Source organism: Ammodytes marinus, assembly GCF_949987685.1.
Source record: "Ammodytes marinus genome assembly, chromosome: 19".
Classification (NCBI taxonomy): Eukaryota; Metazoa; Chordata; class Actinopteri; order Uranoscopiformes; family Ammodytidae; genus Ammodytes; species Ammodytes marinus.
In genome coordinates, this window is record NC_137223.1 from 25,137,769 (window position 1) to 25,151,970 (window position 14,202).

The 14,202-nt window shown below is 42.4% G+C and overlaps 1 protein-coding gene across 3 annotated transcripts in view; it reads right to left on the bottom strand.

Annotated features, from left to right (window-relative positions):
* xrn2 (5'-3' exoribonuclease 2) overlaps positions 1-14,202 on the bottom strand; it is a 42,268-nt gene that overhangs the window by 1,635 nt on the left and 26,431 nt on the right. For all 3 annotated transcript variants that reach the window (XM_080047358.1, XM_080047357.1, XM_080047359.1), the window contains 5 exons: positions 13,941-14,009; positions 13,057-13,185; positions 10,604-10,716; positions 3,598-3,655; positions 53-323 (listed from right to left, as the gene is read on the bottom strand). In XM_080047358.1, the coding sequence (XP_079903484.1) occupies positions 53-323; positions 3,598-3,655; positions 10,604-10,716; positions 13,057-13,185; positions 13,941-14,009 (640 nt within the window). The remainder of the gene's footprint in view (positions 1-52; positions 324-3,597; positions 3,656-10,603; positions 10,717-13,056; positions 13,186-13,940; positions 14,010-14,202) is intronic.

The window sequence follows — 14,202 nt, forward strand, 5'->3', positions numbered from 1 at the left end:
ATTTTATTGAAACACAAAGACAAGACTTCACAACCATATGAATCATATTTACCTGTTGCTGTTGCCCCCGGTTTCCCCCTCTGTCGTCCCTTCTCTCGTTGCCACGCCAGTCGTTGCTACGCTGGTCGCTACGCTGGTCATAGCTCCGTGGCTGCTGTTGGTAGTCTCTTCCACCCCCCCCCTGCCCGGAGCCTCCGCCTCCCCGTCCGCGGTGCGCGTTTTGCTGGTACGCTGACTGCTGTGACTGCTGGGCCCGGTCCCATCCATGGCCCCCGCCACCACCACCACCACCACCACCACTGCTACCTCCATACTGCTGTTGCCTGGAAAATACAAGCACACAACATATAGTCTGTTAGCTACTTTTCATTTATTTTTTAAACCTTTATTTATACAGGTAAATCCCATTGAGACCGGAGACTCTTTTTCAAGGGAGACCTGTTCCCATTCCCACGTTACCATTCATTCACACACACATTCTTTCACCGATAGCAGGCTGATTATGGACATTCACACGAAGCAAGGTGGGTGAAGTGTCTTGCCCAAGGACACAACAACCATGATACAAGTGGCAGGGCGGGGGATCGAACCACCAACCCTTCGATCATTGGCCGACCCGCTCTACCACCTGAGCCACAATCGCCTTAACACAAGAAATACAAGCAAAGTGTGTTAGCTACTGCAAAAGACCTCAGGCTAAGTGATTTGTGCTATTTTTTTTTGGGGGGGGAGGGTATTTTTGCTTTATTGGGACAGTTAGGAGAGACAGAGATAAAATGGTGCAGAGAACGACCCGGGCTGGATTCTAACTACATCTCACTACCACTGCCTCCATATTGCTGTTGTCTGGACGTACAAGCACATAACATATAAATGAACTTGACTTATATAGCGCTTTTTAGCCGATTTTCTCAGCCCCAAAGCGCTTTACATTTCTTACCACATTCACACACACTTTGCTCTCTGAACCATCGGAAGCAATGTGGGGTTCAGTGTGTCTTTGCCCAGGGACACTTGGACATGTGGTGGGGAGATGGGGGATTGAACCACCGACCCTGTAACCCAGTGGACGACATCCCTACACACTTAGCCACAGCCACCCCTTATAGTCTGCTAGCTACTGTAAAACATATTGGTATTTTCTTTTTTTAAACATAACAAAAAAACCTATTCAGATATCAGTTTGAGTTGAACCACGTCTGGCAATAAAGCAATAGTGCGTAACTTTTACAAACTGGTGTCGATCTAAAAATTGACCAATGCTTGAAAACGATTCACCTTAAAAAGTATCTTATCCTTTTTACAATCATAAAAAGGCATGAAACCAATGTGTATAAAACATGTTCACACACACACACACACACACACACACACACACACACACACACACACACACACACACACACACACACACACACACACACACACACACACACACACACACACACACACACACACACACACACACACACACACACACACACACACACACACACACACACACACACACACACACCAGTGCTTTGGACTTCTGCTTCTGAATTAACATTACTATCCGTGGCTTTAGAACACATTTCTCTCGAGGAGGTTTGTGCAGCGTAATGAGGCATCACTAATACCAGCCCGGGCCTTTTGATTCCAGCCCCCCCGGACCACACCCCCCCCAAAAAAAAAAACTCCTAATCAGGTTCCTTCTGGTTCAACTTGCCAGGCCCATTGTGGCTCGCTGTCACCCCTAAGGTCACTGGTTATTAGCCACCACTGAAAAAAAAAAAAACAGTTTCTTTTAAAAACCTACTTTGGGAGAAGGGACCTCGCAAACCCAAGACCAAAATGAAATGCAAGGAACAAACTTGAAGAGATGGGGATTATGTGTTAAATCCGGGCTGTGCTGTCCAGCGTGTGTGTGTGTGTGTGTGTGTGTGTGTGAGTGTGAGTGTGTGTGTGAGAGTGAGTGAGAGTGTGTGTGTGTGACATGGTTTAGTAATGAGGGATAGGGGAGCTCTTATAGCTAAAGCTACAGATCTACCTCTACCGTTATTGTGACAAAAGAACAAGAAGAAGAGTTTTAATATGAGCGTAGGATTATTTGACACATAGTATTGTCCGGTGGTTTTAGGTTTGGAGGGCCATAGCTATCCAAACCCTCCAAACCAATCCCACGAAAACGCATTGCAGACGGGATGGGGGGGGGGGGGGGGGAGGGTTTAAAAGCCTTACGGTGAATATGGTCCATTTCATTTCATACTCTGCGTTTCTTTGATGTGTATCTTTTACTAAGACATCTCAGAAGTGGATGGTTTATCATCTCTCGAGAGCGCGATCTCTCGGTAAACGTAACGGGCTAGAGGAGGTTAGTAGGGTCACTTCACTAGAGTTATAGGCCCATGATTTAGTTATTTTTCCATCGGAAAGTTTTGCTTTTTTAGCTACAAATTCGCCACAATATGAACAAATTCAAATGTGTTGTAAAAATGTAAATATCACTTGCAACTCTGGCTTTATCCAATATTGAGATTTTCACACATAATTAGTTAGATATGGCCACACTATTGCGTTTTTTATGTAAAAAGTTGTTAGAAAAAAAAGAATGGCTTTAATGTTTAGTTATCAACTGGCAAAGTTTCATGATATCTGTAACTTTTTTTTACAATGTTTTACCCTATTCACCAGTATCTGTATAGGGACCCTTGTAATAAAAATAAAGTACCTCCCAATTGCCTCCAGAACAACCCAGTTCAAAAACAGTTTCATTCCCACTGCAATAAACATTCTGAGCTCTGAACGCTGAGGATTAAGCATGGCCCTCATGTATTGTGTAGTTTGTCTGTCTGTATGTGTATTTGTGTTAGACGTTTTGTAAGTTGGAACCTGTACCAAGGAGCTGTACTGAAAAAAAATTGTGTGGATCAATATCAATTGTAAGGCACAAAAGTAAAGGCTGTACATTGTGTAGAGTGGTTGATAGAGTCCTTGGCTGACAAAGTTAAGGAAGATTCAATTCTATTTCAGAGTTAAGGGATGAAAATCAATGGAACTCAAGTTTTTGGAATCAGGTTTGGTTTTTATCCAATTCAAGAATAGTAAAGAGAAGAGGTAAGTTACATGACCTTTAATTCCTAGAAAAATCACACACACGTTTATATGGCTATACTTGTGACATAATGCATTCCCTAGCCCCTTACTCTAAACCTAACCATCCAAACTAAATGCCTAATCCCAACCCTTACACTAACCCTAACCCTAACATAAACCTAATTCATACCTGAACCTCAAAACCTAGAGTTAACCCCTCAAACAGCCCTTTAAAGGCTTGTCCCAAAGTGAAAACCGGACAAAATGTCCTCCCTCTTAAGGTCTAAAACTCAAGTTGTTACACAGTCACACAAAGTCTGACACACACACACACACACACACACACACACACACACACACACACACACACACACACACACACACACACACACACACACACACACACACACACACACACACACACACACACACACACACACACACACACACACACACACACACACACACACACACACACACACACACACACACACACACACACACACACACAGTCCCACTCACCTTGGGTATTGGGGCTGGAAGGGGGGAGGCGCTCCCAGCAGACTGCTCTGCCTGGAATCTGCCGAGAACAAAAGAAAAAGTGGGTCAAGTTTGAAGCAGAAAAGCTCCGTCCTCGAAAAATGGAAAAAAAACAAAACAATTTGAAACACTTTGAATACAACATGAAACCAACAAGTCAATCGTTATGAAGGATTGTTTTTAAGATATTCATTGAGGGGAATCACATCCTCCGTCAATTTAAAAAAAAAAAAAAAAAAAAAAAAAAAAAAAAAAGTACCTCCCAATTGCCTCCAGAAAAACCCAGTTCAAAAACAGTTTCATTCCCACTGCAATAAACATTCTGAGCTCTGAACGCTGAGGATTAAGCATGGCCTTCATGTATTGTGTAGTTTGTCTGTCTGTATGTGTATTTGTGTTAGACGTTTTGTAAGTTGGAACCTGTACCAAGGAGCTGTACTGATAACAAATTCCACCAGCCTGGCTGTGTGGTCATTAAAAGAATCAATCAATCAATATGTTGATCAATATAACAATATAAAAGAAAATAATTGGCTATGCTACGACAGGCACGCAGCGTCAATATATATATACACTCATCAAATTATTATTACTGGTTCTAGTCTTACCCGTGAGTGCATTTCTGTGTCTGTTTGTCTAAGGATTCAATTGTTAACATGGATACCGATTAACCCAAATCAAAAGATAAGATTTTAAATGGTGCACTGTGTAACTTTGGGTGTGTCAGAGAAGTGAACATTTTCAAAGGTATATTCTCATAACTGAATAAACAAACTTTCCTCACAGGAAAATGTAGATCCCTGGAACACTGTTTGAAGTTAGAAAGCTTCCTGAAAAGTTACTGTTTCACTGTTGTTGTTGTTTACAGCAGCAGGGCCCACAGTTTGGTTTACAAACATATTCTAGTCTTGCATTTAGTCCCAGGTTCCTCAAAATAATTTAGATTTATGATGATAGAATTATTCAATACTAAGAATTACATGTAAAGAAAAAAAATCCTTGTAAACCAACTGCAGGCTCTGTCAATATAAACAAATCCCCCTCCTCTGAAACTGCACAATGCACCTTTAAAAAAAAAAACACCCCATATAAATCAAATAGCTGGTTATTTTCTATCAGGAGAAATCAGTTGTCATGATAGAATTAAGCCCTCGTAGACGTGGGGCTAAGGGGAGGGGGGGTCGGAGAGAGAGAACTGGATTGAGCCACATTTGCATTTTCCTGTTCAGAAAATGAAATAAGCATTCAGGCAGGCAGCTTTGTGATCACCTCAAGTACCCTGGCTCCATCGCGGCGAGCTCAAACAAAGGCACACTTAAAAAAAAAACGAAAAAAAAGGAGAGCTAACTAACTAACTGCAGGCTTCTTCCAGAGCTACTGTTGCCAAGGGGATGACCAGCTGCTTGTGTGTGTGTGTGTGTGTGTGGTTTGTTTATAGGGGCAGGGGGAGTGAGCGAGGGGTGAAGGGCCAGTGGAAAGAAGACAGAGATTTTGGAAAATTTGCGAAAGAAGTCGATAGTAAAAAAATAATAAAAAAATAATAATAGATGGATGAAATAAAATTAAAATGATCGAGCATGTTCTAATGTTTCTGGATTAAACCCGTGACCGAGTTTAAATGTTTGTTAATCATCAGGGGATCCTAATTATTTTGATGATCAGGTTACAGCTTCTTTAAATGAGAATACTTTAAAGGATATTTTTTTTGGGCATTTTTATGCTTTTATTGATAGTGTAGAGACAGAGTTGAAATGGGGCAGAGAGGGGAGTGACATGCAGAGAACGACCGCGGGCAGGAATCGAACCCAGGTCCGCTGCTGGCCGAGGCCCATGGGGGGGGACGCCCTACCAACTGAGCTAAGGGCGCCCCCTTAAATGTGAATACTCATATTTACATATGATGTAGTGCGAGTTCTAAATGATTTACCGGAGAAATTTGCAAAAGAATGTGAACGTTTTAGATAACCAGTGTCTGTGCCAGTTCACCAGTCAGGTGCCATTAAACTATTGTAGGAGAAGTGGACAAACCACATGATGTCACTAAAAACGCCCCCAGTCGGGGCGCTCTGGTGGTGTAGTGGATAGAGCGTGTACCATTTTGGCTCCGGCCTTCGTTGCAGTGGTCGCGGGTTCAAATCTGACCCGCGGACCTTTACTGCAGGTCATCCCCTCTCTCTCCCTCTCTCTCTCTCTCTCTCTCTGTCTCTGTCTCTGTCTCTGTCTCCCCATTTCTACTCTGTACTGTCTAATAAAGCTTGAAAATGACAAAATTATCTTTAAAAAAAAAAAAAAGTCAAACATCAAATTGTTGAAAACGGATTGATGGATTTTATTTTTTATTTTTTTTTAAAAGATAATTTAACAGAAAACAAGATACAAATTAAAAAATTCAAGATAGAAATTCAAAAAGAGAGGGGGGATGACCTGCAGTAAAGGTCCACAGGTCGGATTTGAACCCGCGACCACTGCAACGAAGGCCGGAGCCAATATGGTACGCGCTCTATCCACTACGCCACCGGAGCACACCGAGTATTCCAATATTTAAAACGAATTGACACAATTTACTTTAAGAAAAACTCTAGGCTAAATTAGTGGTCCAATGTATTAAAGAAATACTTAACACGGACGTAAAGATATCAAGGTCTCAACTATGTTATTGGAAAATTTCGGACAATCTGTATATTGATACTTAAACCACTAAAACTGAAATAATCTGTTTATTATGACCCTATAACTTAAAGACCAAGTCAAGCTGGTGAATATCCCATAATTTCTTTTGCTGCGAAAAGTATAAAAAAAAAGACACAATTACAAACCAGCCGTTGGACTGCTGGCGGCACATTATCAGTTGCTTTTTGTCATTCACCTTTAATGTTTGATTATCTGCTGCACCAACAAACTCTAAGTGGCTACCAGACCACCCACGGTTAGGCTCCAATTATAAACCACACAGCACACACACACAGAGCCCCACACACACGTAATTCCGTCTTTTCCCCGATGCCTCAAAAGACAGAATTACAAGTGGACACCTGTCAATCTCCTTAATTAACAATGATATGAACCGTGTATAGACCTCCGAGTCTATCGCAGGACAAAAGCCAACAAAGGATTACGTTTCCAATCTCTAAAACACGCTGCGCTCTCACTGTATTAACGCCCGGGATTACAACCAGCGGCTGAACAACTAAACGCCTCCGTCGCACTCTTTTCAATTAGTTCGGCGACTATTTGACTCAAGGCATTGGCGACAGACGCAGGATTGTAACTTTACAAATCAAAAGCAGATGGGCTGTTGGAAATCTAGGCCTGCTGTTCAACAACCACAGGACAAGAATACATTGGAGAAGAGCTTAAAAAAAACGTGAGGGCGTTGTGGGTAAAATCCAGTTCATACTAGTATTGAAATAGATCCAAAAGAATCCCTAGAACGGGGGTGACCTTAGCTCAGTTGGTAGGGCGTCCCCCCCATGGGCCTCGGCCAGCAGCGGACGGACCCGGGTTAGATTCCAGCCCGCGGTTGTTCTCTGCATGTCACTCCCCTCTCTGCCCCATTTCAACTCTGTCTCTACACTATCAATAAAGCATAAAAATGCCAAAAAAGAAAGAAAAATAAAATGCCAAAAAAATAAAAGATTCCCTAGGACTAGGTTTGGTTAAACTGTACGATACTGAACTTCCAGTACAAATACAAAATAAGTCAAACTAATTAAACTAAAACTTGTGAACCCATTTTTTGTTCCCTGAAAAAAGCCTTATGGAGAACGATGAACGTTACATTGTTTTTATATCTATCCTCTGGCATGCATTACCTTTGTTACATTTCAGCTCATCGACTGGACTTGAACTGCATCAATTTCAGCAACACTGGGATAATGGGGCTGTTTCAATACTTTTTACCAGTAGTGCACATTTGTGAATCTATTAAATTATACGAGTACATTAAAATCAATCAATATTGAGTCAGTGTCAAGTCCTTGAATAGCTTTCTGACATACTACAGTCAAAGACCCAGATGCACCATTTTTAGGCTGCTTCTATAGAGCTGCAAAGCCTCAATGAAATTGTATTTTTAAGCAAAAAGTGAATTAATCTATTGTTAAAAAGGCACAGCAACGATCTCAGAAGTTAAGGGGCGCCCTTAGCTCAGTTGGTAGGGCGTCCCCCCCTCCCCCCATGGGCCTCTGCCAGCAGCGGACCCGGGTTCGATTCCAGCCCGCGGTCGTTCTCTGCATGTCACTCCCCTCTCTGCCCCATTTCAACTCTGTCTCTACACTATCAATAAAGCATAAAAATGCCAAAAAATATCTTTAACAATCTCAGAGGTTATTCACACAGAACACAACGTTTTAGGAAAGGAAAGAAAGTACCGGTAGTTTAAGGTATTTTTTCTTTTTGCCATAAAAAGAAAAGTTTTGCGGCTATATATCTTGATTTTAAAAGAATATACACAGTAAAAGCACTGTGCCACCATCAAGGCTAGTTGTATTGTATGTATGGCTTCTTGTTATTAAAGTTGGTCTGTGCGGCTGGTGCTGGCAGCTATTATGTGAGGTTGTTATTCTGAAGTGGGTTGGGGAGTTAGGGAGGCTTATCAGTCACTGGATGAAAACGTTACTGTGTGTGTGTGTGTGTGTGTGTGTGTGTGTGTCTCAGTGTGTGTGTGTGTGCCCCTGTGTGTGTGTGTGTGTGTCTCTGTGTCCCTGTGTGTGTGTGTGTGTGTGTGGGACCCTGTGTGTGGGTGTGTGTCCCTGTGTGTGTGTGAGGGACCCTGTGGGTGTGTGTGTGTGTGTGTGTGTGAAGAGGGTTGTAACCAAAGTTAACTTGTCCCTTTGACGGTGGCTCTACCTCCCGCGGTGATGTGTCAACGCGCTCTGGGCTTTTGTGTTTCGCCACATTCGCACCAGAAGGAGTTTAATACACAACCCGGGGAGCCTGGGTTAGACGCCATTATTGCTGTTACTGACACACACAAACAGGATCCCCCCCCCCCCCCCCCCCCACAGGGTCCTGCTTTTATCAGAGGGGGCCACTGTGTCCAGCCGAACCACTCGACAGTCTCATTACCGGCTTGGGGCTCCACTACACTAATCAGCCACTGAGAGACACACAAGAACTAAAACCCAGAAACAAACACACACACACACACACACACACACACACACACACACACACACACACACACACACACACACACACACACACACACACACACACACACACACACACACACACACACACACACACACACACACACACACACACACACACACACACACACACACAGCAGTGATTACTGGCGGTGAGAAAGTGTTATTTGGACAATAGCTCCGGCAGCAGGATCAGTCCTGGCACTCGACTAGATAATCACATTCCTACGGAGGACAATATCAGAGGCGGACAAACTTAACTTCACTTTATCACCACTAAGGCGAATCTACGTTCTACTTTAGATATGGATACTGATGGAGCCTTCAGTCAAAACTCTGCGTCTCATTTTGAACGTATTTCTGCATGTTTCCTGCAACCTAGTTGGATACGTACCGAATGTTGCAGTACCAGAGAAAATCGTAGGGGGAATTGTAGCCTATATTTCAAAACACAAAAATCAAAGAATACTTTTTGAGGAGAGGCTGTATGCGTTGGTAATAAATTATATCTTTTAGGAATGTGAACAAATCATGGACCGATTTTCGACTCATGCTCAAGTCAACTTTTAAAAATACAACTCAGAAAATCTGGGTGCATGAGAATGGCAGCTTCAGATAACAGTCCAGTGTGCAACCATTTTGTCAAATAATTTTTCAGTGCTACCTTCATGAACTTGGAGAATAAATTCCATATTTAAATTTAAAAAAAAGAAATTAGCCTCTGATCCTTTGCCTGATCTGGAGACAGTCGAGCCACGCTGAACTTGAACAAAATATTCCCATTAGTTCAAGTAAAAATTTTCCCTTATGATGGAAAAAAAATATAGAGTGAAAATGACCGTCCTGTTTCGTTAATTGGGAAGTCTAACATTAAGAATGAAGCGAAGGAGAGGCCATGTGAGGTGGTGGCGCGATCCGGAGGAGACAAAAAAAAAAAAAAATCAAATTTGCATCAAGTGGCACCAGAATAGCTTCAGCTCCCCCACATGCTATCAGTGGGCAGAGGAGATTATTCATCTACTTGCAAATTGGTGCCACACACACACACACACACACACACACACACACACACACAGACAGACACACACACACAACCTCCATATATGACGAGAACAAACGACAGCTTTTCAATCATTTCAACAAAATTATTAAGGTCTTTAAGAAGCGACAGTTTTGCAGTTGTGTGGACACGATGTAATAATGACACTATCTTAATGTCTGTCTGTTGTGCTTATACGCGTGAGTGAGTGAGAGAGAGAGGGTGTGTGTGTGCCCTAGAGTGAGAGTGAGAAAGTGAGTGAGAGACAGACAGATTGTGAGTGAGTGAAAGAGTGAGTGAGAGAGAGAGTGTGAGTGAGAGAAAGAGACAGAGACAGAAAGAGAGAGAGAGAGAGAGACAAACAGAGATTGAGTGAGTGAGTGAGAGAGAGTGATAGAATGAGAGAAACAGAGAATATGAGAGTGAGTGAGTGAGTGAGTGAGTGAGTGAGTGAGTGAGTGAGTGAGTGAGTGAGTGAGTGAGTGAGTGAGTGAGTGAGTGAGTGAGTGAGTGAGTGAGTGAGTGAGTGAGTGAGTGAGTGAGTGAGTGAGTGAGTGAGTGAGTGAGTGAGTGAGTGAGTGAGTGAGTGAGTGAGTGAGTGAGTGAGTGAGTGAGTGAGTGAGTGAGTGAGTGAGTGAGTGAGTGAGTGAGTGAGTGAGTGAGTGAGTGAGTGAGTGAGTGAGTGAGTGAGTGAGTGAGTGAGTGAGTGAGTGAGTGAGTGAGTGAGTGAGTGAGTGAGTGAGTGAGTGAGTGAGTGAGTGAGTGTGTGTGTGTGTGTGTGTGTGTGTGTGTGTCTTACCATAACTCTGGTGCCCCCCGCGGTGAGGGTTGCGGTAGTTTCCTTGCTGGTAGCTGTTTGGTGGAGCGGCGTTACTGTACTGTCCTCCGCCCTGGTTTCTGTTTATACTGTGTCTGAAGGGAGAGGGAAACGTTTCACTATATTAGTCCATATTTGGTCTTTACTATTTCTTAAATGCAATTTTCAATGTCTAATTATAATTTTTTTATTAACCTTTATTTATACAGGTATATCCCATTGAGACCAAAGACTCTTTTGCAAGGGAGACCCATTTCCCTTTCCCACGTTACCATTCACACACACATTCATACATCGATAGCAGGCTAACTATCGACATTCACACGAGGCAAGTTGGGTGAAGTGTCTTGCCCAAGGACACAACAACTATGACACAGGTGGCAGGGCGGGGATCGAACCTCCAACCCTTTGATCATCGGCCGACCCGCTCTACCAACTGAGCCACAGTCGCCCTTCTAATCTTGAAGTTTGTTATACCCCTGTAAAGCACTTTGAATGGCCTTGTGTCTGAATTGTGCTCTAGAAAAAAAAAAAAAAAACTTGCCTTGCCATAATAACAAGAAATATATATAAAAACCACTGAATTTGAGTGACATTTCTTTCATTTTGTCTGAGTTGGCGGAAAATCAGACCCAAGAAAATGCACTGATGGTCTCGTTTGCCGTTACAGGTCATTTATGATCATCAGAGGAAAAAATTAGACTGTTTCAGAAATATTTAAAAGTTCCTCGTAGCTAAGTTAAGTTATCTTTATTTGTCAATTTAAACGAGGCACATTGAAATTCATCTTTTCTCATCTCCCCTCTCAAGTTCCCACACTCCAGAGGGGGTCAGAGCACAGGGTCAGCCATAGTACAGCGCCCCTGGAGCAGTTTGGGGTTAAGTGTCTTGCTCAAGGACAAAATGGTAGAGATGGTGGACACTGTAATAGATGTAATAGCAGCCACCACTAGTTTTACTACTAACACCCTCCTGGAATAAATACGTTTGTGCAGATCTTACAAATGATAAAACTGTTGTTAAAATGTACAGTTTATTTTTTTCAACATCGTTTGAGCAGCTGCCCATTTGGCCCCATCAAGGCACATAACTGCCTGAATTACCGACTTTAGTTTAGTAGAAGAGAGAGAGAGAGATAGAGAGACAGAGAGAGACAGCGAGAGGGAGAGAGAGACACAGAGACGGAGAGAGAGACAGAGACAGAGACACAGAGACAGAGAGATAGAGAGACAGAGAGAGGGAGAGAGAGGGAGAGAGAGAGCCAGAGACACAGAGACGGAGAGAGAGAGACACAGAGAGGGAGAGAGAGAGCCAGAGAGATAGAGACAGAGAGAGGGAGAGAGACAGAGAGCGGGAGAGAGGGAGAGAGAGAGAGCCAGAGAGAAACACAGACAGAGAGAAAGAGAAAGAGAGAAATAAAAATTAATTGGAATCCATTTCTGTTCCAAATCGGTTGCATGATTAATTCCGGAACACGCGATCGCCGGACGGAGCCAGATGTTCAATTATTCACATTTCCTTAATGATAATATCAACGTGTGGCGGAGAGACAGCTTAGCTTATAATCAAGCCTGGCTGGTTAATGGGGGACTGTGTGTGTGTGTGTGTGTGTGTGTGTGTGTGTGTGTGTGTGTGTGTGTGTGTGTGTGTGTGTGTGTGTGTGTGTGTGTGTACAAACATTAAAAAGAAGAGTTTTCATTTTAAAACACTGAACTCTATGAACAAATCTCTGTACTGAGTCAGTGCAGAATCAGCAGTCATTGTTTATCACTCACTTTGAAATTATATCATCACACCCGGCGAGATATTGCAAAAGCAGGTGTGTGTGTGTGCGTGTGTGTGTGTGTGTGTGTGTGTGTGTGTGTGTGTGTGTGTGTGTGTGTGTGTGTGTGTGTGTGTGTGTGTGTGTGTGTGTGTGTGTGTGTGTGTCCTATATAATGCGGCTCAGAAAAAAGGATTAAAAAAAACTACTGCGTTTACTTCACAATAGTGACATTTCAAATGTTGAATCACTAAATAAATAACTGTAAAATCTGCTTTTCATGGATCAAATCGTGAATCCTTCTAGTTAATTTTCACACAACAGAAAAGCTTCCTTAGTCCTTTTAGATAAGGAATACTTCAACTATACGGAACCAGCGTTATATCATTATGAAATTGTTGTTATAATATAATGAATGAGGTTTTTCTTCCCTCAGTCTTCCCTTGGCCCAGCTGTCCTGTTAATCCTAACCCTACATTTTCCCATGTGTGATGTCACGCATGGTAAAATGTAGGGTTAGACAGTGAGACCATAAAACACTCTTTCTGCCTTTTCTCAGGCTAGGATGAACCGATTTCTAAAATTGTTGCACATTTATACTCCATAGGATCTCAGAGTTCAATACACCTTCATATTTCCACCGGTGAAGTAGGTCTTTCATATATAAACTCACCCCAGAGCTCTGAATCCGGACTGGCCCAGATGCGCCTGCTGTCGGTTCTGGTTGAAGCCCAGCTGTGGTCTCCATGGTTCCCGGTTCCCCCTCTCCCAGTCTCCCGGCTTCAGGACCGCATTGGGCATCCTGAAAACACACAACACATCATTAACATTACAGGGAGTTAACGCTGCCACGAGAAAGACTTAAATCAGGAAAAAGCATTGAGTTGAGTGCTATTACTCCTTTTTATTTTTTTATGTTATTTTGTAATTTTTTCTTTATTAGACAGTTTTGGAGAGACGGAGATGAAATGGGTCAGAGAGGGGAATGACATGCATTTACTAAACAAGAACTAAGTGGTAAGTTAATGTATCCTTATTGTAAAGTCAGTGTGTCATAAATACAAAGTGTGTGTGTGTGTGTGTGTGTGTGTGTGTGTGTGTGTTTCTCCCGACAGGATCCAAGGTGAGCAGTTTCTCCTTCACCACAGGTTAATGAGAGTCTCTGTCTCTCTGTGAGTCACCAAGGACAACAGTCAGTCCAGGGTGGGACAATAAGGGGCGTAACATGTGTTAAATTATTTAACTTGACTGGGCCTGAGGAAAAAGGCCTTCCCCTACTCTGCCCCCTTTTACTAACTTGAATTAGTATGCACATTTGCACTTCACTATTACTTGTGATGTACAAAGTGTCTTGTTTTTTTCGGAAACTTTCTGTCGTACTGTTGCAGTGCTGAAATAACATAAATAATAAAATATGTGTGTGTGAGAGAGTGAGAGAGAGAGACAGACAGAGAGACACAGAGAGAGAAAGAAAGAGAGATTCCTACCACATCTGAAAAAGAGAGACACTTATAATATGAGCAAAGCATTTAGTTGAGACGAATGAAAGCCACTCACTTTGCTCCGGGGTTGAGGGTCGCCTTGAAGATGAAGTCTTCTGCAAAGTGGGGATCCCTGTACTTCACCCTGGAATGAAAAAATAAAACATTTTATGAAAAATTAAACAAATAATAATTTTCATAAAATAAAATAAAAGACAAAACAAGATTCAATTATCTCACAATCAAAATTACAGATTGAAGGTGTATTGATGGAATTAAATAGCAATCAACCCTATACACAACTTCTCTTCGCCGATACATTATATTTGTGCTTTTTT